The sequence below is a fragment of the Bubalus bubalis genome, chromosome 8 (genome assembly GCF_019923935.1).
Source record: "Bubalus bubalis isolate 160015118507 breed Murrah chromosome 8, NDDB_SH_1, whole genome shotgun sequence".
Classification (NCBI taxonomy): domain Eukaryota; kingdom Metazoa; phylum Chordata; class Mammalia; order Artiodactyla; family Bovidae; genus Bubalus; species Bubalus bubalis.
In genome coordinates this window covers 54,218,851-54,243,741 of record NC_059164.1, presented here as the reverse complement: position 1 = coordinate 54,243,741, position 24,891 = coordinate 54,218,851, and the positions used below count along the sequence as shown (strand labels likewise).

Genomic DNA, 24,891 nt, shown 5'->3' with positions numbered 1-24,891 from the left:
TAGGATATACATTTATCTCAAGAAGACAAGAAAAAGAAAATAAAAGTGAATTAAAAATAACACAAACTAGTTGTACTAATGATAGAATTTGGCAAGATGCATAACATAAATGGACATATAAAACTCAATAGTGTTTTATGCATTATTGCCATAATGACCAAAATATTAAACTAATAACTAGTAAAACTAGTGAGAAACTTTGGCAAAGTAGTTAAATAAGTGACAAATAAAAATCAAGTGTTACAAAATATCAATAATTTCCCCAGGGAAGATATTATAGGAAAAATGGTTCATTCAAAATAGGGAAAAAAATAAAAATCCATAAGGTATTTATGGAGTGTGGTGGTCAGTCACTCAGTCGTGGTCTGACTCTTTGTGACCCTATGGACTGTAGCCCTCCAGACTTCTCTCTCCATGGGATTTTCTGGACAAGAATACTGGAATGGGTTGCCATTTCTTCCTCCAAGATTTAGGGGTATATCTAATAGTAAATGTGCAATGCATTTATGAAGAATATTTTGAAATCATAATTGAAGGAACAGAAATGAATAAGATATATATTATTCTTTTGGATGGAAAAACAATATTTTCATTTAAAAAATATTTTTAATGTCACTTCTCCTCAAATTAATGTATGTGCTGTGCTTAGTCGCTCAGTCATGTCCAACTCTTTGTGAGCCCATGGACTGTAGTCCATCAGGCTCCTCTGTCTCTGAGGATTCTCCAGGCAAGAATACTGGAGTGGGTTTCCATGCCCTCTTCCAGCGGATCTTCCCAACCCAGGGATCGAACCCAGGTCTCCCACATGGCAGGCGGATTCTTTACCATCTGAGTCACCAGGGAAGCCCAAATTAATTTGTACATTCAGTAAAATTCCATTAAAACGTAAGTTTTTCATGAAACTTTGATAAGCTGATCCTACAATTTATATGGAAGAACAGCAAAGGGCAAGAGTTACAGTTTTAAAGAACAATGTATAGGAACTTGCCTTACCTGGTATCAATATCTACTATAAATCTATAGAAATTTGGGCCATGTAAATCCACAAAATGAAAAAGAGAGGCAGAAATATATCTATAAAGTATAGAAATTGGCACTTTAGAAACACCCATTACAAATTCCATATTCCCACCTGCCTTCAAGAACCCACAAACATTTCCTTTACAGTGAGTCCCTCTATCACCCTCTGCCTCCAGTTACTGGGAAACAATGGATTGCATCTAGAACGAACATCTGAATAAATTTCTCTCTTCTAGGAGTTAAGAACTGAGATCCAGGGAACCCTAACAGTTAACTTGTGGATATATTCATTCAGGATGCAAGACTACCTTTGGAGAATTCTATTTCAGGCACTGTGCATCTTGCTAGCTGTCTTGGTGATAAAGAATCCACCTGCCACTGCAGGGGACACAGGAGATGTGGGTTCAATCCCAGGGTCAGGAAGATCCCCTGGAGGAGGAAATGACAACCCACTTCAGTATTCTTGCCTGGGAGATCTCATGAACAGAGAACATGGTGGGCTCCAGTCCATGGGGTTGCAAAGAGCTGGACATAAAATAGTGACTAAATAACAACAACAAGGACAACTATGCTAGCTTTTTGCCATTCATTCATTATGAATATATTTTGCAGCCTTAAATTATGATAGTTGTTCTTTGGATAAGGTTCCAATGCACACCCTTTAAGCAGAAGTGAAATAAATGCTGATCCAATATCATTCGCAATGTTAGCACAGCACACCTGTGTGAAGTGAGCCCAAAAGTGAAGGTTATTGTAAAGGACAAAAGTAGGTGGAGTGACACTCATTTTGCCTTAAAATGTCTTTGTCTCTTATTGGATATTTGTGATTATTGGTTTATATTTTCATTATTTTGCTGTTAAAATACTACTGTCTTGCCTCATGGTTATTAAATGTCAGTAATATGTAGTTTATGGACAAAAATTTTGTTCCTCTTACAAATTATGAACAACACATATACTCATAATACAGTTTCCAGCAACATATGCCATTATAATTTTGAGTAACATGCAATGGCTTCCACGACTTTGGCATAAGTCTCTTCCATCTTGTCCTACTTTTACTATACTGAATGATGGAATTATCATATCCTGAGCCGTCTCAGTAGGCTTTAGGCTATAGTATCAGATTCCAAAGTGTTATGATTATCCAGTGTCAGTAATGTAAATGACTTCTCTCTAATGGATTTTGACCAGCACATTCTTTACAAAATGTCCCTACTTTTTTTTTTTTTTTTTAATTGCCCTCTGCAATACTGAATCTGCAGAAATGTTGTTCTTCTTTACCTAGGCTGACCAGGGAATAGTGTATCTGAATTATATTATACAAACCTAAGGACAGGAATTCTGCCAGTAGGTTATAGATGACATTCATATGGGAAGTTCCCCCTTTATTCTTGGACACAGAGTGAAATACACCTATTAGTAGGATATTTTCCTGGACTTTTAGGCTGACCTCATTTTTCATCCAAATCACATTGCTTTTGAAAGTGAAAGGAATGCTGGTAATAATTACACTGAGACACCAATCATAAATAAGCACTATACCAGTCACATCAATATGTATCTTCATTGTAGTTGTTATGTAATACATCAGTTACAATCGGACATTTGGAAGGTTTTATTGTGATTTCCTTCATACCAAAAATTATAGTGGTGAAAAGATAACACATTTATGAAATACTGAATATAAGAAGCAGAGTCCTCACAGGACCAAATAGTCCTTCCTTTGTTCCACTTCTGTTCCTAGATCTTACCTCTACTGTTGAACTGGCAACAAGATATTGCAATTAATTATTGAACTCTATCTTCACTATACTCAAACTAGGCAAGATTTGGGACCAGCTTATGGCTTGGAAGGAGGTCAATGTGTATTTTTTTAGGTCATTTGAATAAATTGATCAGAACAGAATATTTTTAGAAACTTCCTTTATAAGAGCATTACAAAGATATGATCATCTGTGGGAGAGATATGGTATACTCATATCTCGCAGTATGTAATATACTTATATACTAGTATGGCACCATGCAGCATGGTAACATATAACTACAGTTTTTAAGATAACTTGGTATATCTAAATTTAAGGAACAACATGGTACAATGTTCAAGAGGATCAATTCTGGGGAAAGACTGTTGCAGTCTTAATCTGTGCCAGCATATGACCTTGGGAAAACCAGCCTTTATGCATCTATTTCTATCTATAAAATGGAAAAGTAATATGAGAAGTAATACTTCTCTCATGAAGTTGTAAAACATGAATGAGTTTTTCACATAAAGAACTTAAATCACTGCCCAATTATATTTAACACTCAAGAGTTGGCTATTATAAGGTAATAATAATAGTCATTATAACTATTACTACTTATTATCATTAAAAGTTGAACCTCACATGCATAGATCAATAAAGATACAGATATAGATGTTATACTCAAAGATTCGGGCTACAACTAATCTCTTTACTTATTCATGTAATAAAACATTTACATGCTGCACTTAAATACTAATTTAAACATGGGAGTAAGATCATGTAGGCCAAAGAATTCAAATGGGAGGAAAAAAAGGCTTAAAATATGCCTGATCTCAAACACTAAAGACTATGAAATAAATATGAATGACATTTATAATCTCTTATTTTTCTTTCCAATTTTCAAGAGTAAAGATGTATTTAAAATATACATCTTTCATATCTGTTCATATCTATGAAGATAGGAAATAAATTATCTTTTCTTTAGCTTTTATCCTTTTCTTAGGTAGGGCTTAGAATTGTTTCATTAAACACAGAATATTCAGGTGTAATGAAAAATGACAACTGAATTCCCAAAGATTTATGGATAAACTGTGAAGAATTACTTAATATGTAGTAGCAAATATCATTTGTAGACTATATGTATAAAAATGGTTTAGATGTATGATATATTCATAAATACTCTGCTAAAAATTTTTATTAACTATATAAAAGCTACCTACATAGAATTATTAAAAGTGGGTTATGGGTTAAGTGCTTACAAAGAGAATTTCTAACCTTGTATAGTGATTTTTTTAAACCCGCTGTCTCTGTTGTTTGATATTATGTTTTATAGAATGTATCTTTAGGGAATTTTAAATCTGCTTCCACTCAGAACCAAGTCAACTGATACATAATATTGATGAATTCTACAATAGACTAGGCATGTATCTGGCTTTTTTAAAAAAATCTTGAGTTTAAAAAATGGTCTAATGGTCTTAGGCTGCTAAATGCCTTGCTGCTACATTTCTAGGCCATATACTGCTTTCCTTTAGACTCTACCTGCTAAACAGGCATAGCTTTGTGTTATTTTAATTTCATATTTAGGAACTTCCCTGATGGTCTAGTGTTAGGACTCCACACTTCAATACAAGGGGTACAGATTCAATCCCTGGTTGGGAAACTAAGATTTCATATACTGTGTACTATGGCCAAAAATCAATCAATCAAGCAATCAATACAATTAACCTCATATCTAAATATAATACAATGAGTCTGTTCCAAGAAAAGATAAGCCTTTTATATGTTATATTTTACTCACTACTATATCACTCCATATGATATTAGTAGACTGTTTACTAGTTTACTATCATTACTGTCATTTATCAGATCTTAGAATATGTGTATTTATGTGTGTGTATGTGTGCATGTGTATGTGTGTGTGTTTGAGTTATATATAGATAATCTCATGTGCTAATCAGGGAAATGTTTCCATTTAAAAAATCCACTTACTATCTTTGCTAGTTGTTCTGTTTGCGTATCCTAAAAGTTGACATGCAGAACAGGTGTGAAATTGAGAGATCAGCCATTTTTGAAGGGCATGGCAGCAGATGGGAAGATTGAGTTTCTTACACTTTATACCTTGTGATGTCTGCTGGTTTTTAATCTACTAAGCTTCTTTATTTGAAGACATGCCTTGTTCTATTAGTTTTCACATTAGCCAGTGAATTACGGTATTCATTATTATTCTTTTAGCAAATAATCTATATAATATTTCCCATGAAACAGAATGAAGGGAATGTTTCCTGTGCCAGGAAGAATAATATAAAAAACAATTTAATTGCTAAGAGATATGAGATAAAAGATTTTTTTTCTCTTTCCCACATCCCCAATCCACTGCACTACTCTGTCTTGTAGGTACATTTTCTTTACCTTTTTCTACATTGTATTTGGTAGCTTATTAATAGAAAAACATTTTAGCTTTGCTAATCAGATGTCAGAATATTCTGTCCACATTTCAGGGATAGGACAGGAAAAAGACATTGCTACAGTTCTATTCTATCCACAAGTATTGACTAGGGATTCCTACAAACTAGACCTTGAGAAGTGATAGGATGGAAGAAGTCATGTTCCTCTCCTAAATAAACAGGCAGTCAGTTAGGATAATTAGTCAAATTACTAGTGCATGCACAATAGCTAGTGTCATAAGAGACCTGGAAATGAAGAGATACCACCAACTGAAATAGTAGAAGACTTCAAAAGGATTAAAGTAGTACATAGGAAAATGTACAGAGTTGGGAAGGAGGAGAGGAGGAAAGCTAACTGAAATCTTCTAGACAAAGAGGTGTACATGAGCAGACACAGAGGAACAGATGAACACGGCATGTCCTTGGGACAGTGTGAGCTGCTTGACTGACAGAAGACTTGAGGCAAAGAGCGATGGATATTAGGGCTGCATGGTTCAGATGAGGTAATAAGGACAATGCACTGATTCCAACCAAGACCAGTAACTTAACTAGACATTGAAGTATGCTGCAAAATCGGTCTTGGTGTCATCTCAGCCAAACAAAAATGATTTCTCTGTAACTCACTTTTGACTTACCCATGCTACTCTTTATTATCTTGAACAAAAGAATATATTAGGAAAAGACTTAGCTCATTTTTTCTTAAATTTTCATATAATACATTGTTTCATGTCTGACAAATGAAGGTAGTATGTAGGTATCTAACAAATATAGAATTGACACAAATAAAAATACTGAACTTTTTAAAGAGTTGTTTGCTTAATAAGGTTTTAGCACAGTATAGTAATGACATTCCTTATAAAACATGTTCAAAGCTAGTGAAAATTTGATTAGCTCTTTAAAGAGGTTTGGGTAAAATTATGGAAATATATTTTATTAGTGACTGAATCCATTTTTAAAAGATGAAAAGTAACTTACATTTCTGTGAGTTTTATTATGAATTATTTCTGAAATAGAAAAAATTAAGCCAATTAATTCAATAAATAAAAGTAACTTTTTAAGCTGTTCTCTTTATATAGGAGTACAACTGCATAGATGTTGGAAGAGCATGTCCTTCCCTATTCTTTTCTTACCTTGTTGCAGAATCACGGTAGATCCTATTCCTCAGTTCCACAGAATCAGCTAAGACAGAACTTAATTAGCAAACCACCATCTTTATTGCCTAGTTCAATGTCTGTATTCACTCGGAAAAGTTTAAAGGTTTCAGAGTTCAGCAGGTGAACTGACTCTGGGGTGGCTGCTCTCCTGCCTGCATCTTCACTAGTTCTCCTGCTAGTTTTTTGTTTTGTTTTGTTTTGTTTGCTTTTTTGCCAAAATTTATATGCAAAAATTGAGCCTAATAAAGACAGCAGGCCTGGCAATATAAAATAATATTCCATGACTAAAAAATTACTAAGAAAGTATGATGAGTGCTATCTGGGAAAAAATTTATGTATTTCCCTGTATCTACTCTGGATATTTTTATGTTTTCCATTTAACCAGAAGATTGGTTTATGATGACATATAAAAGATGATCCTGTCTCTCTTACAAAATGATGATAGTATATATATATATAGTATTAAGCCAATATTCTTGAAGGTTGAGAGATGAATGTCATCTCATTGGCTCATTTATTCTTACATTGAAAAGTTTGTTGAGATGTTGGTGGCTTATGTAGATGTGATTTTTTTCAGATATTTAAGTATACTACCTATACCTGCTTGACTCATCAATTAATTTTTAGAACTTTGTTTCTAATAGACAGAAGCCCAGCAAGATAAAAGGTGATGGTTAGTACATCACATTTCTTACCCACTATAGAAACAGATGTGCAATAATACACTTCTTTTTGTTTATTCTCATGCCACATCCTCTTTTGGCTCTTAACCTCTACTTGAGGGGACATGATGAAGGCAGCTAAGCTTATAAAGGTGACCTCTGTTATGATGGTTCAGAGTAAAATCCTTATTAACCAGGGGCTGCCAGTTCTTCCTGAGATCCACTTTTCTTGTTCAACATAGTGATGTGACCAAAATGGGTTGCAAAAATCTACCTCCCCTCCACCTAGCAATAGTTTCATGGTTCTTATGATTTTATTTCCAATTCTTCACAAGCGGTTATTGGAAAATCAGTTAAACCACCGATTATTTCTTTTTTGCCTGAACTGAAGTACACATGACATATTTTAAGTCCTTGGAAACTTCTTTGTAGTATTGCAAGTATGCATGAAAAGGTTTAGTAAGTTAATGTTAAAGTCAAATAAAAGAGATTAAAGACGATACATTCTTTTATGTATAAGAAAATAGTTACAGTTCAGACACCTGTGTTCATAAGTAATATAGTGTTCTTTGCATTAATAAGACACTGCATATTGACTGAAACTCTTAAAGGTAGAATGCAAAAACCAAGTCATTCAGAACTGAAGAAATGCTAACCTTAACTTTGTTGTAATATAGACCTGTCAACAAAATTATCAAGAGAACAATTTTAGAGATAATATTCTAAGTACAGCCTACAGTATCCCACTTGTATTTAATGAAAATATGCTTTCTCAAACAATCAAATATTTGCCCTCAGTTCTACTTCAGGATGTTTGTATTTGTTCAACTAAAAAGTTAAAGTCAAGCATTCAATTTCAATGGGACTTGAGTCAAGCATGCAATTAGGGGATTTGGAAATAGTTGTGTACCTAATTAAGAAATTAAGAAAATTATCTTAAACCTAAGAAAATTAAGGAAATTATCTACTACCACATGAAAGTCAGTTTAAATGCTTCATTCTCGTGTTGTCTTCCCATACATGCATGTTTCTTAGGAGTGTGGGATGGTATATACAAGTGTTAGTCATTGAATTACCTTCATAGGTTAATAAACAGATTACCTTTTCTCTCTGAAGATCAATGTTACATTCTCTATGAAAGAAGTTCCTGTTAAAAAGAAATCACCCAAATGGGCTCCCTCAGTGTGACCCTGTCCCATATTTCTGACCAAGTCAAAAGCATCAAATTACTTATTAATGCTTCCTTCCTGAGGATTAGCTGTTTGGGGTATCAAAGGAAGTGCTCTACTGTAGAACAAAGCACAAGATTTTGCATATTTTAGTCATTTAATAAATAGTTGTTGAAATTGATTGTATAGTAATATTTTATTATACCTATGTGACTAAAATGATTAGTTCCATTATTTCACATACTTAGCCATAGCTAATAGCAGCAACCAGTCACTGGTATATTGGATATTCATTTCTCTATCAGAAGATCTCCTTGTCTGCCTATTTGACTTTTGAAAATTTGAGATATAATTTAAGAACTTGGTAACTATATAATGACTATCACCAATGATTAGTTGTTTATTCTCTTAAAGCACCTTGGGGAATAATTTATTGTTTTATAGTGAGGACAGTTAAAAAATTTGCTTGAAGACAAAAAAAAAAAAATACCGAGTAGTCCGTTTGTAAATCTTTTTTTAATTATCATTTAATGCTTTATGCTTTATAGGTACAAATTCATTCTGAAACAATGCTTGTGGAACTTTTAATTTAAATTTCCAGCTCTGAATAATAGTTGACGTCAAAGTTGTTCAACTGTGTTATACAATCTTCCTTTAAAAGAGAAAAAATATTGCTTAAAGAAAGACCATCCCGCAAATTTTGCAAAACTGAAAGATCATCTCTTAATTGTTTCGATCTTTGTCAAATTTGGCTTACAAATGTCCTGATTTTATAGGTATGCAGGAGATAGTATGTATATATGTGTATTGTTATTCAGGTACACAATGTGTTTCTTCAACTTAAATCTACGTTTGGATGTTGTTCTTAAAAATATGAACTTAAAGTTGAAAGATTTGATTTCTCAAAGTGTGCTGATCAATGATACAGTGGTAAATGCAAATTTCATAGTCAATATTCAAAGACCAAAAAAAGTCCTCTGTCATTGTCCATGTTTTATCTATTTTTAAAAACCACAGAGGGAAAAATACGCTCAGGGAAAAAAATGAAGCTTTACTGCAAAAGAAATGAATGCAAGAAATGGCACTTTAAGTAGTGAAGAGACATGAAGCATTGAAACTTCATAGCCTGCTAAGGAGCAACAGCTGTACCTAATTTCAACTTGACGTGCTTCAGATATCATATTCATATAGGTATTTAATGATCCAAATATAATGGTCCTATATAGAATAATTACTTATATGAAGGAGCAAACTTCATACGCATTCCTTTTTAAATGATCCTTCAAGAGAAAAACTGCACTGGCTCTTTGAACAATGAGTAGTCTCTCTCACCAATCCAAACGTTTGGGGCTAAATAGCTTATCTTGTAAGAGAGAGTAATAATAGTGCTGAGGTTACTTCTTTTTGACAGACTCTTTTTGTCTTCCCCCTTCCCAGGATAGCCAGTACAATAAGAAAAGGTAGAATGCCAAGCCAATCATTAAGTCATACTGATAGATGGTTACAAGAAATATCAGAAACAAAAGGAAGTACGGTACTTTAGAGTTGATGTATTTTGAAAGCAGAGATTCACTTTGAGATTGACTTTCCTGGGCAGGGAGACTGTCAGAAGCAGGGCTGTCCGATTCCTTGTCGCCTGAAGAGTACAGTGATTGTCCAGAGTTTATTAATCCTTCATTTTCATGCCTTACCCCTTCTATGTTCTCAGAAGCTTCACTGATTAAAATCGTTGGCCCTAGAGGTTTCTCCACACTGCATTCTCCTTGTTTGACAATCTGGCCTATACATCTTTCCTTTGTACTATCTGATGTCACTATTCCTGAACTTTTGGAAACTTCTTCCAGTGGAGATGCAGGATGAGAGTGCTTTTCAGTACCCTGGATTTCACTTGTTGGATTACAATTATTTTCTGATTTAGAAGAAATAGATTGGAGAGTCATGGTAGTAATTGCATGCCCTATAGTAGTGGCCTGTTCGTGAGATGACACTGAACTTTTAGCATGGTGATTGGAAACCTGACAGCCATTCTGAGAAGTTCTATTAGTGTCTGAGTTTAAAGAAGAATTAATAATGACATCTATAATTGTTTTCTTTGATAATTCTTGGACCTGCTCATGATCTCTATTTTCTGGAAATATTTTTTTGTCTGTTGGTAACATTCCCAAATGTAAATCTAGTTTTGAGGCTGCTTTTTGATTGTCTGTAATGACCTGTGAGGATTCTTCTCCAGATGTTGTATTCCCAATGACACATTTCTTCCTGTCATGTGTCTCCCCAGGATTGTATATAGCTCTGGTTTCTTCCTTCTCCTTTTCATCTACATGTACATTACAAATACCTGAACATGACTCCTTTTCAAAATCATTGTCATAGATTACACCTACTGTATCTCGTTGACAAAGGGTATCATGTGAATCATCATTTCTCCCTTCATGTGGATCAAACGCTGTTTCCTTTACTTCAATGGGCCTGTCACTTTGTGCTGTCTCTTGAGGTAGCTTAGCAATTATTGCTTTTTTTCTAGCAGACATGCATTCTAGAGTACTTTCCGATGTTGTCTTAATTATGTAAGCTGTACCTGCTTCTGCTTTCTCAGTAATACCATGATCAGCTAGAAAAGACAGTTCACAGCTTGCTGTTTCTTGGCAGGTAAACAATTCTTCTGTAGGATTAGCTTTCAAGCTCCTTGTGTCATCTCTTTTTCCCCACGTGTCTTCACAATCTGCTTGTTCTTTGGACTGCTCTGTTATAGTTGTCTTACTCCCTCTTGCTCTTTCCTGACTTTCCAGAACATTCCAACTTTGTTTATGCTGTGTGTTCTTATTCTGATCTTCAGGATTAATCCAAACTGATTTTTCTTCTTCAGCTTGGAAAAGGTGCTTATTCCTCAAAACATTTCCATTTCTTGGTGAACCAGCTTGACCAGGCATCCCTCCTAGAGCAGTGCCTTTGCTAGCCGAGAGATCAGAGTCTGAGGTTGCTGACACAGTTTCCTCCAGGCTTAGATTTGTCCTTGGTGAATGAAACGTATCTGCTCTGATTGACTGGTCATGAATTGTGGTGTCTTTACTCGGCAGAGCAGTTAGGTCTCTGTTACTGGCTCCCATCCCTTCCACACTTATTTCAGAGTGGCTCATCTTTCTTTCTTGGTCATATAAGACTGATTGAAAACTTTTGCTTTGTTTTTCACTTACACCTAAATATATCCTTTGCCCCTCCTCCTCATTCTTACCATTGCCATAATCTTTCTTGAAAGATCCTTTTTCTATCGATTTTTCTGAATGGAAATCCAAGCGGAAGTCACCTCTTAAACATTCCCAATCTTTTACTTCAATTTCTTTAGCTTCTCCTTCAGGTTTTTTGTTAAAGTTGTCTGCCATTTGTTGGTCTGCAGAGGGACAAGACATATGCACTCTGCCTCTCCCTTTGGCTGGATTAGCATTATCATCCAGTACTTCTTTGCTGCCAATATGTAATTGTACTACTTCATCACTACTAGTATTTCCCAATGACAGCTTGATTTCTCCTGTATCTGAAGTAAATTCCTCTGAAGGTGGACAAGTGTGCTCATTTCCTGAGAAATATTTTTCCTTGTGGTAAAAATCTCCCTTTAAGGATCCTTCTGCTGATGAACTTGAAGACGAAGGCCTTTTAAACAAGTCAGTGTATACATCATCATGGATTTGCTTCTTCTCTAACCTCTCAGCATTATTTGGAAAATTGACTGTATTCTTTTCATCTCCAGAAGCAGTACTTCTTAGCAAGTGTTGGTTTATCTTAAGGGATAAAAACAACAAAAAATAATGATTTTTATTGTTTTTAAATATATAAAGCAAGTTAGATAGGTTTCATTAACTTGGCTAGTGATTATCTGGTAGATTTCCTTGATTCATTTCATTTGTAGATTTTGCACAAATTCTGAAAGATGAATGTTTGGGGGAGATTCTTGTAGGCTATGACTTAGGAATGAGATTAATAAGAAAAGGGGCCAAAATTAATAACTCTCCTTCCCAGCTTCCAAATATCACATTGTATTATTCAACTATTCTTGCTTGTCATTGCACTTTCTCCTCACTTAGGATATACACATTGATAGCTCCATGCTCATCAATTAGAGAGCAGCTTCCTGGATGCCCCTTCCTGCATTTACACTTGCTGTAGGTGCCCCTATTAGAGTTTCTCTTATTAATATGTTTTCTGCAAAGCCTCTGCAAACTATTAATAGCAAAACGTCACTCAAAGAAAAGTGAGGGAGTTAATGTCTCTGCAAATTCTGTTTTAATGACCCTCTGCCAACTGGTACTCAAATGTATTTGAGCTCTTCAGTGATGCCAACTGTCAGGATTTAACAGTGAGATGCCTGTGTTTTTTTTTCTCCTCATAACTGACATTTGCATGATCTCAATAATTATATGCAAATCTTACGTTTTCCCCTTCTTCTCACATAAGGCTCATGTTACTTGTCAACTGCACAGCTGTCTTGTAAGCCAATGCCTGTGGGTTCCACAGATTTGGTTGTATTTCCATCTATTATAGAGCTTCATTGTTTTATGCATTAACATCAGCACGGAGCAAATTAGCATCTAAATTACAGCTCCCTGTTCATTTATTGGATGTACAATCTCAGTAACTTCTAAACAAACTTTATATTTGCGCCTGCTCATTGTAATGAGGTGTATTGGTGAAGTATGTGATTTTTCAGAGTTCTTTCATTATATTCTGTGGTTTGAAAAAAATGGCTGTGTTAACTTTCAGCTGGTGAGAATTCACACAGTGGGTGACAACTTTGTAGTTTCTTAAAGTTGGAGCAAAGTAAATTGCATACTTTAGTGATGCAGCTTCCATATCACTATAGAAAGGGTGGAATGTGTGGGGAAAGAGATGAGCTCTATTTCTTTTCTGTTTCAGCACTGACACTTGAAGAGGCAAATGTCATTTTAATCTTCGATGATTATGAATCCATGTATCCTAATGATATGAGCTCCAACCAAATACAGTAAAGGATAAATTGCATTATGTGACTCATTTACTCCTATTTCTTTCTTTGTGATAAAAATGCTATCTAAACCATCCCCCTAAAAATCCCAAATAGATTGAATGTTCACGAAGTGTGAAATTTATGATAACAAATTTAATACTAAATTGTACAGTTCTAAATTTGTTTCCTGTCTAAAAATTGTGGCACAAGCTATTTTATCCTCATTTGGTAATTTAATACTTTCCAATGATATAGAACTTAGAGATTTGCACGAAGATGGAAGTAAGTTAAAAAAAAAAAAAACTGCTAAATGCAAGAATCAGACTTGTAGAGCTGGACAGAACCCTAACAATCATCCAGTCCAGCCCTCTCATTTTACAGACGAGTTTATAAGTGTACACTTGTCACAAAGATTAGAAATTGCACATCAGGATAGCGCTACCTCTTCTGTAATTCCTACAGACTGTTACTCAGAGCCGCTGGTAAAGAGATAAGAAATGAATGTCATTAATTTGCCACTGCAGAGACCTGAAGAAGCATACTGAAATCAAATCACTAGCCTTGTTGATGAAGCCAGAGACGCAAGGACAGAATAGGCTATGCTTTCACATTTGCAAATTATATTAGTTGAAGCTGTTGAAAAGCAGACATTGCAGCATCTTTGAAGCATAAATGGATTCATCTTCTCTAATACCTTGGCAACCAGAATACTTACCATCGGCTCTAATTCTTTTTCATTACGTTCATCCTGTTCCCTGTTTACATCTTTTACATTTTGATTACTGGTTTCCAAGTCTTCCTTGTCCTCATGAGAACAAACAATTGTTGGGATATAGGTATCTGAAAAGTTAAGATAATTGTACCTATGTAAGATTGTTCTAGTTGTAGGCTTTAACAAAAGAAATATATTCTGTTTAAAAATTAAAGAAATATTACCTGTAACCTTTGAATTCTCAAAGTTATTCTCATCTGATGTTACCGATGATTCTTCTTTACTGTTAAATTTACAACAAAATGTTATGCTTTTTCAGGGACTATAAATGTATAGCATTTTTATTATAGGAAATTCAAACCAGTTACAAGCTAAACAAATATTATTTAACTTTTCACATTTCTTGCATTACTTTGTATGTTTTTTCATTAAAATGATCTCTTAGAATGATGCAATAATGTATATTAGTTGTAGAAAAATGTAAAAATTATTTACACAATACCATAATTCTAAATAAAATTATTTTACTCATATTAAAACATACAGCCAAAGGAAATATATATATAAATCTAGATTGTCCCATAATTCTCACTTTGAAAGTCCAAATATTTCTCTCTTGTTTTAAATGATGAAGTTTTATGAACTGACAGTCCATTGTGGTCATTGAAATTACTTTTTAATGTTCCAATTATTCATTTTTTTGTGTTCCATTTTACTCAAAATTCTTCCAGTTGAACTGACATAATATTAACTCTCTCTCCAGAAAAGGAGAAAACAAACAAATTTAACAGAAACTAAAAGGCAGCTAAATTTATACCGTTTAAAGACTTCATGTGTGTATTGCCAAAGGCCAGTTTTACAGCCAAGACTTTGGTCATTCGTATGGAAGCATATATATTTTTTTCTTTAAAATAATTCAGATTATACTTGCTTTTCTCTCATATTCTGCATACTTATTGAGAAAGATACTTTTTCCTTTCAAATGTATTCTGTTTATAGGTGTATTTGTGGAATTATAAGAATTTAGATTTGCCCACGACAATAGCAAGAAAATAGTTAGTGAAAAGCTCACTTTGTGTATAGTTATGTTACAAGTCAGTCTGTCAGAAATGATTGGACCGATATTCACATTTTCTTGTACTATCTCAGCTGAATTTTCTCCTACTGACTTTTCTCAATGATTTTTCTGCAATAAAAGAAATCCAGAGAGTTCACAATGACTGATGAATTTGTATAATAGAACCTAGTTTTCATTGCATGGACAGTGTTGATCCAGATCCCCAGAGGGCTAATCTTGTTTTGACAAATCACAAGAAAATTACAAATTCTTCCATCTTGACCATGTAAGAAGTAATTCAGCTTTGTATACATTTATGATGCTCAATTTTAGCTTTGCCAAAACTATTTGCTACCTTGCAGTGGGCCCAGAAATGAAAATAATGTTTTTACATAGACAATTTCATTAGAAAATATTATATTACCATAAGTGATACTGTTTTAATTCATAATCTATATTGTTTAATCAGACCTATAATTATACAAAGATTCATTTTTGTGAAATCCAACTGCAAGTTGACACATTTTTCTTTCTCCATGTCCAGAAAATCTATGTACTTTTAAAAATATATAAACCATTAAACAGCATTTAAGTATTCTTTCTTTATCTTTCATCTGATAACAATATTGAAAATCTCCTTTGTAGATGAAAATATCATTAAAGCTTTATGTTTTTGCCTAAACAAAATGTTATTAATCATTTTTCTTATTAAATTCTTTAGAATGCTTAAATTTTTAAAATAATTTCATCAAAAGGAAAGGAACTTGCTTTTAACTCACTGTGAAGACAAATAGGTATCAAACTGGGTATTACTATCTTGATATCTTACAAAAACATGTAAAGACGGAAATATAGGAGGGAAATCTTAGATTTAGAGGTAAATACAAGAAAAAGAATCCAAAATAGATGAAATTTAATATTATATCAAATATTTGTTTAAAAAACTAATAGAAAATGTGTAAAACTCCTACAGGGAAAAGAAATAGAATCGCATCAGTAAGTATTAAAGACCTAGAAAATATTGAGAGATATACCATATTCATAGATAGGAAAATTATGAAGATAGTGTCTCCAAATTTGATCTATAAATTCACTTCTAATCAACATTTCAAAACATGTTTTCACAAAATTTGAAGATATGATTCTAAAGAGAAGAATAAAGGACTAAAAATAGCTGGTCTACTTCTGAGAAATAGTAGAGGAAGCACCTCTATGTAGTTTCAATACTTCTATGAGGATATAGTTATTAAGACAATTATATTGGCACTGAGACAGGAAAGTATTGAGAGCTTAGAAACAGATCCACACATATCTAGAACTTTGGTTTTTGATAAAAGTAGCATGTCAGACATCAGTGAAATAAGGGACTTCTCAGTAAACGAAGATAGGGAAAATGAGTTCCCTCATGGGAAAAAAGTGAAATTAGCACAACAAATATTCAATAATCAATTCTAGATGGATTAAGATTTTACATGTCAAAAACCTTGAAATTCTTAGTAGAATATATGAATATTTTTCAGACCTCAGAGTATAAAATGTTTTCTTAAAGAAGGAAAAAATAAAACTATTAATAAAAGATTATCAGTTTAGCTCTATTAAAATTTAAAACTTCTGTTCATTGAAAGACCTCTTTATAACAGAAAAATATAACTAAACTGGGAGAAGATGCTTACATTGTACAGCATCAACACAAAATAAATGTCAAGAAATATAAAAAACTTCTACAATTCAATAAGAAAGCACAAACATTTCAATAGAATCAGGGGAGAGGGGCAGACATTTCACAGGAGAGAAAATGCACATAGTTGATAAGCATATAAAGGATGGTCAGTGTTATTAAAAAACAGAGAAATGCAAACCAAGACCACAAGGAGATGCTATTTTATACTTATTTAATTTTATACTTATTCAAGTGATAAAATTGACTGTCAGTTTTATCAGTTGATAGTTGATCGCCATCAACTACATAAAATTGAACCAATCCAAATGTTTATCAATGGAAGAGTAGATGCAAAACTTAGTATACCACAAGAGAAATATATATAGCACTCAAAATTGATTTAAAATACACAGAGACATACAATAATATGGATAAATCTTAACAACATATAATATTAAATGAACAGTGCTAAAACATTACATCAGAGTAGGTTCTTTTTTATTGTGCTAAAAGCTATTGAAATAATCTAAATATATTTATTAAGGAATACATAGGATATAACTCATGTAAACAAGAAAGCTTGATTTTCAAGATTATGATTACATAAAAGTGGGAAAGGAATGAGGAAATGATAGGTTGTTTTGTTTTACAGGTGTTTATTGTATCATTTAAAATATCTAAATTGTTAAATTCTAGTTTCAGGTAATATATTCAGACAAATGGATTGCTCTCTGGTCTAAATTACAGGGTGTGTATAGATAAAATCCCACTCCAAAACCCAAAGTATCTGTTATATGACCAATTACATTTAAAGGGTTTAATTAAAACAACTTTAGAAAATTTGAAAATAAAGGCAAAGAACTTTATGGTTGATAATGATAGGCCCCAGAACTATATACAGTCATAGTAGAAATGAAATATGTTAGAGAAAATGTCTAGTCTCTCCGTTATATTCTGAGTCCTTTTTTAAAAAAAGTATTTATTTTAATTGGAGGATGATTACTTTACAATATTGTGGTAGTTTTGGCCATACATCGCCTTGAATCAGCCACGGGTGCACACCTGTCCCCCCTATCCTGGACACCCCTTCTACCTCCCTCCCCACCCCATCCCTCTGGGTTGTCCCAGAGCACCGGCTTTGAGTGCCCTACTTCATGCATTGAACTTACACTGGTTATCTGTTTTACATATGGTAACATACATGTTTTAATGCTATTCTCTTAAATCATCTCACCCTCACCTTTTCCCACATAGTCCAAAAGTCTGTTCTTTACATCTGTGTCTCTTTTGCTGCCTTGCATATAGGATTGTCATTACCATCTTTCTAAATTCCATATATATGCATTAATATACTGTATTGCTGTTTCTCTTTCTGTTTAATAGACTCCAGTTTCATCCCCCTCATTAGAAAAGACTCCAAAGTGTTCCTTTGTATAGCTGACTAATATTCCATTATGTATATGTACCACAACTTCCTTATCCATTTGTCTGCCAGTGGACATCTAGGTTGCTTCCATGTCCTGGCTGTTGTAAACAGTGCTGCAGTGAACACTGGGGCACATGTGTCTCTTTCAATTCTAGTTTCCTCGGTGTGTATGCCCAGCAGTGGGATTGCTGAATCATATGGCAGTTCTATTTCATTTTTTAAGGAATCTCTGCACTGTTCTCCAAGTGGCTGTACCAGTTTGCATTCCAACAAACAGTGTAAGAGGGTCCCCTTTTCTTCACACCCTCTCCAGCATTTATTGTTTGTAGACTTTTTGACGGCAGCCATTCTGACCAGCGTGAGATGATGCCTCATTGTGGTTTTGATTTGCACTTCTCTAATGAGAGATGTTGAGCATCTTTTCATGTGTTTATTAGCCATCTGTATGTCTTCTTTTAGAAATGTCTTAGTTCTTTGACCCACTTTTGATTGGGTTGTTCATTTTTCTGGTATTGAACTGTATGAGCTGCTTGTATATTTTGGAGATTAAGTCTTCGTCAGTAGTTTCATTTGCTTTTTTTTTTTTTTTTTTCTGTTCTGAAGGCTGCCTTTTCACCTTGCTTATAGTTTCCTTCATTGTGCAAGAGATTTTAAGTTTAATTAGGTCCTATTTGTTTATCGTTTTTATTTTCATTACTCTGGGAAATGGGTCATAGAGGTTCTTGCTGTGATTTATATCAGAGAGTGTTCTGCCTATGTTTTCCTATAAGAGTTTTATAGTTTCTGGTCTTATATTTAGATCTTTAATCCATTTTGAGTTTATTTTTTGTGTATGGTGCTAGAAAGAGTTCTAGTTTCAATCTTTTACACATGGTTGACCAGTTTCCCTAGCACCACTTGTTAAAGAGATTTTCTTTTCCCCGAGTCCTTTTTGATCAGGGGAGTTTCTTACTGGTCTTCCTAGTGGTTAAGTGTCTGACATTGTGCTGAATAAATGCACAGTGTCCTTTCTACTCTTCCTGTCTGTCTGCCTCTTATCAGCATTATCATAACATTGTTCTTCTTTTCTTTCCTCATTAAAAGTGTCATAAAAATTCTAATAAAACATGTGTATTTTTGTGTCTTATAATATTTGAAGTACCTCCCCCTCCAAAGTTAAAAGGCAAAGTTTTTAACTATGGGCTTAAATAATTAAAAAAAAATTAAATCTAGTATAAATTTAGAAATTAAAAATTCAAAAGGATATGTCATTTGCAGAGGGATACTTCATTACTAGTGTACCTTAAATATATACTATAGTCAGTCATTAGTATTATTTAATCGTAAAACAGGTCATTGTTGAGCACCCACTCTATGCCCTAAGTTCTAATACACATTGGGAAATCTATATGCCATACATTCTAATAAACACTGAGAAATCCAAGATGAATTATATATGTATATATATAATTACCTCAAGGAAGCTCTAATGTAATGATGGAAATAGATACATCAGCAGGCAATTATTATAATGTGATAAATTTTATAATAAATAATGGGATATGATATTTTCCAGAGAACAAAGAACAGGAATGAGGAGAGCACTCAGTTGGAGGAATCAGGAAATTTTTCACAAAGGAAAATTTATGTTTATGGGAAGTAGGACTTCCTCAGCTAGAGAAAAAAGATAAGGTCATTCCAGGCAGAAAAAATAAGAAGTGGTCAAAGAATTAAAAGGTAAGAAAGCACAAAAAGATAAGAACCATCCAGAAACAAAGAGATGTTCAGAGGGTTTGGGCTGTGGTTTGTGTTTTGTTCTTTAATGCCAAGGAATAGAACTGGGGTTAGTTTAAGTCAGGTTTAAAGGACTTAGTATGCCAGGAAAAGTGGAACTGAATGTCTGAATTCTTTATTTACTTTTAAATCAGTGCTTGAGGAGGGGTGGCAGTGACAAGGAGGGCAGTGAAAGAGTTAAATGGGAGAGAGACAGGGTAGGTTTTACATTTAGGGACCAATCTCTGGAAGTACACTTAAGGACCTCTCTTTAGGAGAGCCTGAATGGGATAAGCCATAGTGAAGCAGGAAGGTAAGTCATGAGACTCCTGCAATATTTCAGGCACAAATGATGATAAAAGTGATGGCAATTAGGAGGGTGAAGAGGCATCAAATTTGTAGCATCAGTGTGATTTGTTGATCGATTCCTTGGATATGGGGTGTCCCTGGTATCACAGAGGGTAAAAAATCTGCCTTCAGTGTGGGAGACCCACGTTCGATCCCTGAGCCAGCAGATCCCCTGGAGAAGGGAATGGCTACCCACTCCAGTATTCTTGCCTGGAGAATTCCATGGACAGAGGAGCCTGACAGGCTACAGTTCATAGGATTGCAGAGTCGGCCATGCTAAGCAACTAATACACCCATACTTGCCTGGATGTACATTTTAAAGATGCCTTCTTTCTGCCTAACCTTGGTTGTGTTCGTGAGATTTAGAAATCAAGTATTGCCCTTTCCAAGACCTAAGCAAAGGAGAATTAAGTCAGTGGTCATCTGTGGCTCCTGTTCTGTAAATCAGCATTCTTGAATTAGTCTGCTGGCTGATTTCTGATGTCTTCCAGGCTGGGTAATCTGCTACTCGGGTGCTCATGTAGACACTTTTCAGCCTTCCTTTCTATTCTCGGGTATGTGTGCCTGAACAGTGCATCAGTAGGTTATGCCTAGTTTCCTGGCTTTTATTTTAGTCAGTTCATAGTGAAAAAAAAAGCAGAAAGACCTGGATTCAAATCTGTCCTTCCTGTTACTTACCAATTACTAAGTCACTTACTAGCCATGCAACCTCCAACAAGCCTTAACCTCAACACAACACTTAACCTCTCTGTGTATCATTTTTCTCCAATTATTGCCTAGTCCTTATACACAGGACATTATTTAACATAATTCTCAATATGTGGAAATGTTTAATAAATGTATTATTATTATTATTATCACTATTGTTATTTTCATTATTAGTGACATGTAGCAAATACCATGCTGATCACTAGTTCTCCACTGCTGCAGTAACCAATTCCCATGCTTCTCCTTTTACTTGCAATTATCTATATATTTTTTAAGGTTTACTCCATTCTCTCATGTCTTTAATTCACAAGTTACCTTTTTTTCCCACAAGTTACTTTCAAGTGTAAAACTGGCAGCCCATGATAACATACTTGCTTAGTTTTTTAAAAAACATACCTTTACTATCAGAAGGCCACCCTCCAAAGAAAGATCACTAGATCATCAGTGAACGTACCTTTCTATTTAAAAATGTCTTCACCAAACACAGTTTGCATGGGAATGCTAATTCACACTTTTTGTTATTACCCAATTGATTTATTCAGTGTCAGAATCTATGCACCCTGTTACTATTCCTGCAGTTTCTAGGTATGTGGCACTTAGGCTTTTAGAGTTATGGTTAATTTTAACACTGCCAAAATGTAGTAGTTTTAGTATAAGTAGTAATATCATTTTTCCTGAGTTTCTGTAATGCTATTGTGCTAAAAGCTCATATATCTCTTAAAATATGAGTGAAACCTGTTCCACACAATCTGTCTAATGTGATGGAATTACCCAGCCAGTCAGGGTAAATGTCAGGATTAGGTTGTAGTTAGTAGAAGTGTAACTCTGTTCCAAGAGGAATCAAAAAGTTGGCATAAAAAAAGGATCATTTCCAAAATGAGTCATGAATGTTGCATTTGTGTCTCTATAACAACTCTGCTTGAAAGTCCTCAGCACGGACTAAAGATAACCAGCTTGGGATTCTTAGGCATCACCTCTTGTTCTGATAAGCAGCTAAAAAGTCAATATTGAACTCCTCAAAAAGTATGTTAAGTCTGCCCTCTTTGTTCAAAGCTGGTGCTCTCATTTGATTTCCTTTACCTTCCTTCCCTAAAGGAACAAAGGAAAATAAATGAATGGAGAGCTTTTAAGTTAAAAATAATATGTGCCTCATTTAAGTTTTTAAAGGGCACTTAAGAAGAATATTTTAGTATTAGAATTGGCATTGCTAAGTGGATACTTATACTGAAGAGGTTTTCCTGAAATAAATAATTATGCGTTATACGTTGTTTATTTTCATAATCTCATTGTGATATTTCTCTAAAAATGGACTTTCTTGTGTTCTGACATTTTACAGCCATTTATGATTTGGAGGAGGGAGGAGAGCAGAAACTTGTACTTAATGAGAAGTGAAGTTCATAATACATTAACCAACTACAAGGGCTCAGTATCTAATCCTTTGGTGTTAAAACACCAGTAGTCTTCTTTTGATCAGGAATAAAACTGAAAACAGAAAAGAAATATTTGATCAAAAGAAAGACAATTAGAGCAATAAATGTCTAATTGTGAACAAAAGTGTCTAAGGAAAAAAAGTTTAAAGGCACAATGCCAGAAGGAGTTCAGGATGAAAACATGCATTAAAATTCAGTTCCTTGACAATAATGCTAGAAAGGAAAACAAAATGAAGACAGTTCAGCATCAATAAAGGATTGAATGAAGCAAAAATAATCTCAAAGAGAAAACATAAACATTTTTAAATGACTTTGTATTTCCTTAAGATGCTGAATCTGGGGACTAATAATTAATATGCTGAAGAACATGGTTTTTGTGGGCATCACATTCCTTATCTTCAAAGTGAAAGCTCCGGATTAGATTAGGGATATCAAATACAATACTCTCATGCTGGCCTCCCTCTCTAGCATCCATGGCAAGCACTGATAACAGATCAAGGGGTTTCCTTGCTGAGTCCAGATTGAGCCTGGTGACCATTCTCTATGCAGCCTGGCAGCCACTACCTATCAACTCCTTTATTGTTCAAAATAGAAAAAATTTGCCTTTCTCAGTTTTGATATTAAATAGTATGCCTTCTGCTTTAAGATTCCATATTTATATGACTAATAGCATCCCATAAATATAATTTTGAAATATGATTTGGAAATTTTTAAAATTTATTGTCAAAAGACATATAAATGCTAGAAGGATCAATAGAAATAACTATTAACATTGCAATACAAAGATAAATTCTCAATTAAATCTTATAGTTAGCATTTCAAATTTAATACCTACAGAAATCCTACCACTACAATTTGTCAACTAGTCTTGTATAATTTATAATGCAGATTATACAATAATTTGTTCCCCCATTGTTTTACTATGTCCAGATAAAGCTTCTCAAATAATGAAAAAACATTACCAATATCTACAAGTGATTGGGATGAGCAAATATATTGTGTAACACATATGATATAAGTTAATTTATTACTCTTAAAATGTAAGCATAAACCATGGCAACATAAGACCCTTGAGTAAACTCTAGTGACTTGCTTAAGTATTCAGGTAACTAAGTATAGACTACCACATTAGTGACAAGATGGTTTTATTGAGTCACTTTCCTGTTTTCCATAAAGCTGAATTGCTACGTTCCCCAAAGTCTTCTGCATTTCTTTTACTAAATTTAGCACACTGCCTATTGCTTCAGTCCCTGATCTTGAAAACATATTGACAATGATGGTGCCATGCCTTCTTGATGCGAGAAATTTCAATAGCAGAGAAAGAAGCAACTGAAAAACATACCGTGTTGAAGAATTCTTTGGTAAGTTTCTTTTCCAAAGTTGCTTCATTTCCTAATTCTGTCTTCTGCCAAGGATTGCTATTTTCAAATCTGCTTTGTCATGTCAAAGTGGTGGGTACTATTTTTTTCATGCTCACCCCATCCCACACAAATTAGAGCGAAAAAATTATTTGGATTTAATTCTGTGATCAAATCTGGGCATCATGTGCAATTTTATAGAGATGAGATCTCCTTAGAGTGTCTTCTAAAGGAATACCAAAATGTGAGAATCTAGTCTGTAATGAAGTCAAATCTTGGAAGTTCACATGTGAACAACAAAAGTATTGTAGATTGCTTTGGGAGCAATGCAATTACAACCAGAATCCATGAATTTTAAATGGAAAAAAAAAAACTTATAGGTAAGCCTGGTCCAAGGGACTATTCTGCCACAATCTGCCAATTATATTCTAGCAAGAGAGAAATGTAAATGTTTTTAAGTGATGGAGGAAAAACTGAAGAATGTATATCAGAGAGATACCAGAAAAAATTCTTAACTTTATTTGGTCTTAAGTCCTTATTTTACCACAGCTCTTAATGGAAGTAATTGTCGTCCATGGATGACAAAAAATTAATGCTTGTCCAGCTGAGATTCTTACTACTTTTGAATTCTAACATTCTGATTCTCCATGTTCCCCTACAAAGCGATTTCTAAGAATTTTATACTTCATCTTTCTTTCAAATATTATCAGAGAATTATTAATATCTGTTTTTTCCTAAGGATATTAATTCTCAGGCTTTATTTATTACTGATTTGTTTGTGGTTGTGTAAAATGTCATTATCACAGGGTCATGACTGTGAGCCAACTAATTGCAATTAAGGAACTCTTGATTAAACCTGTTTTCTCTGTGAAATCTACATATAAGCATCACTAAGATACTTGGTTTGTTCAATACTGAGCTTTGACATCCAAGCTCTACAGAACTTGTGTTACATATTGTTTTGAAAACTGTTTTAAGAAAAAGGCAATTTAAAATGTAAATTGATATTCCCAGTGTGTACGTGGAAAGGTTGTATTTGGAAGGGCTGAGAGCAGGAAGGAAAACAAAGGAGCATGAGGCTTCCAGGCTGTGAAATCAAATCTTTCAGAAGTGACACCTCACCTCCCAAAAGGATCTGTTGCCCAACTTAGGGTGGCAGCCACTCCCCTGAGCATCTGTGCCCTGTATTGTTTCCCAAGATAGTATAGTTTGCATGTGATTGTTCTTTTCTTTTTAATGGGGGCAAAGTGGCAATCATCTACAACTCT

General features: G+C 34.1%; 1 protein-coding gene across 2 annotated transcripts in view; it reads right to left on the bottom strand.

Annotated features, from left to right (window-relative positions):
* Positions 1 to 8,691: 8,691 nt before the first annotated feature.
* Positions 8,692 to 24,891, bottom strand: part of PPP1R3A (protein phosphatase 1 regulatory subunit 3A) — a 40,428-nt gene continuing 24,228 nt past the window's right edge. For both annotated transcript variants that reach the window (XM_006071012.4, XM_006071013.4), the window contains 3 exons: positions 14,109 to 14,167; positions 13,888 to 14,012; positions 8,692 to 11,970 (listed from right to left, as the gene is read on the bottom strand). In XM_006071012.4, the coding sequence (XP_006071074.4) occupies positions 9,589 to 11,970; positions 13,888 to 14,012; positions 14,109 to 14,167 (2,566 nt within the window). In that variant the 3' untranslated portion in view covers positions 8,692 to 9,588. The remainder of the gene's footprint in view (positions 11,971 to 13,887; positions 14,013 to 14,108; positions 14,168 to 24,891) is intronic.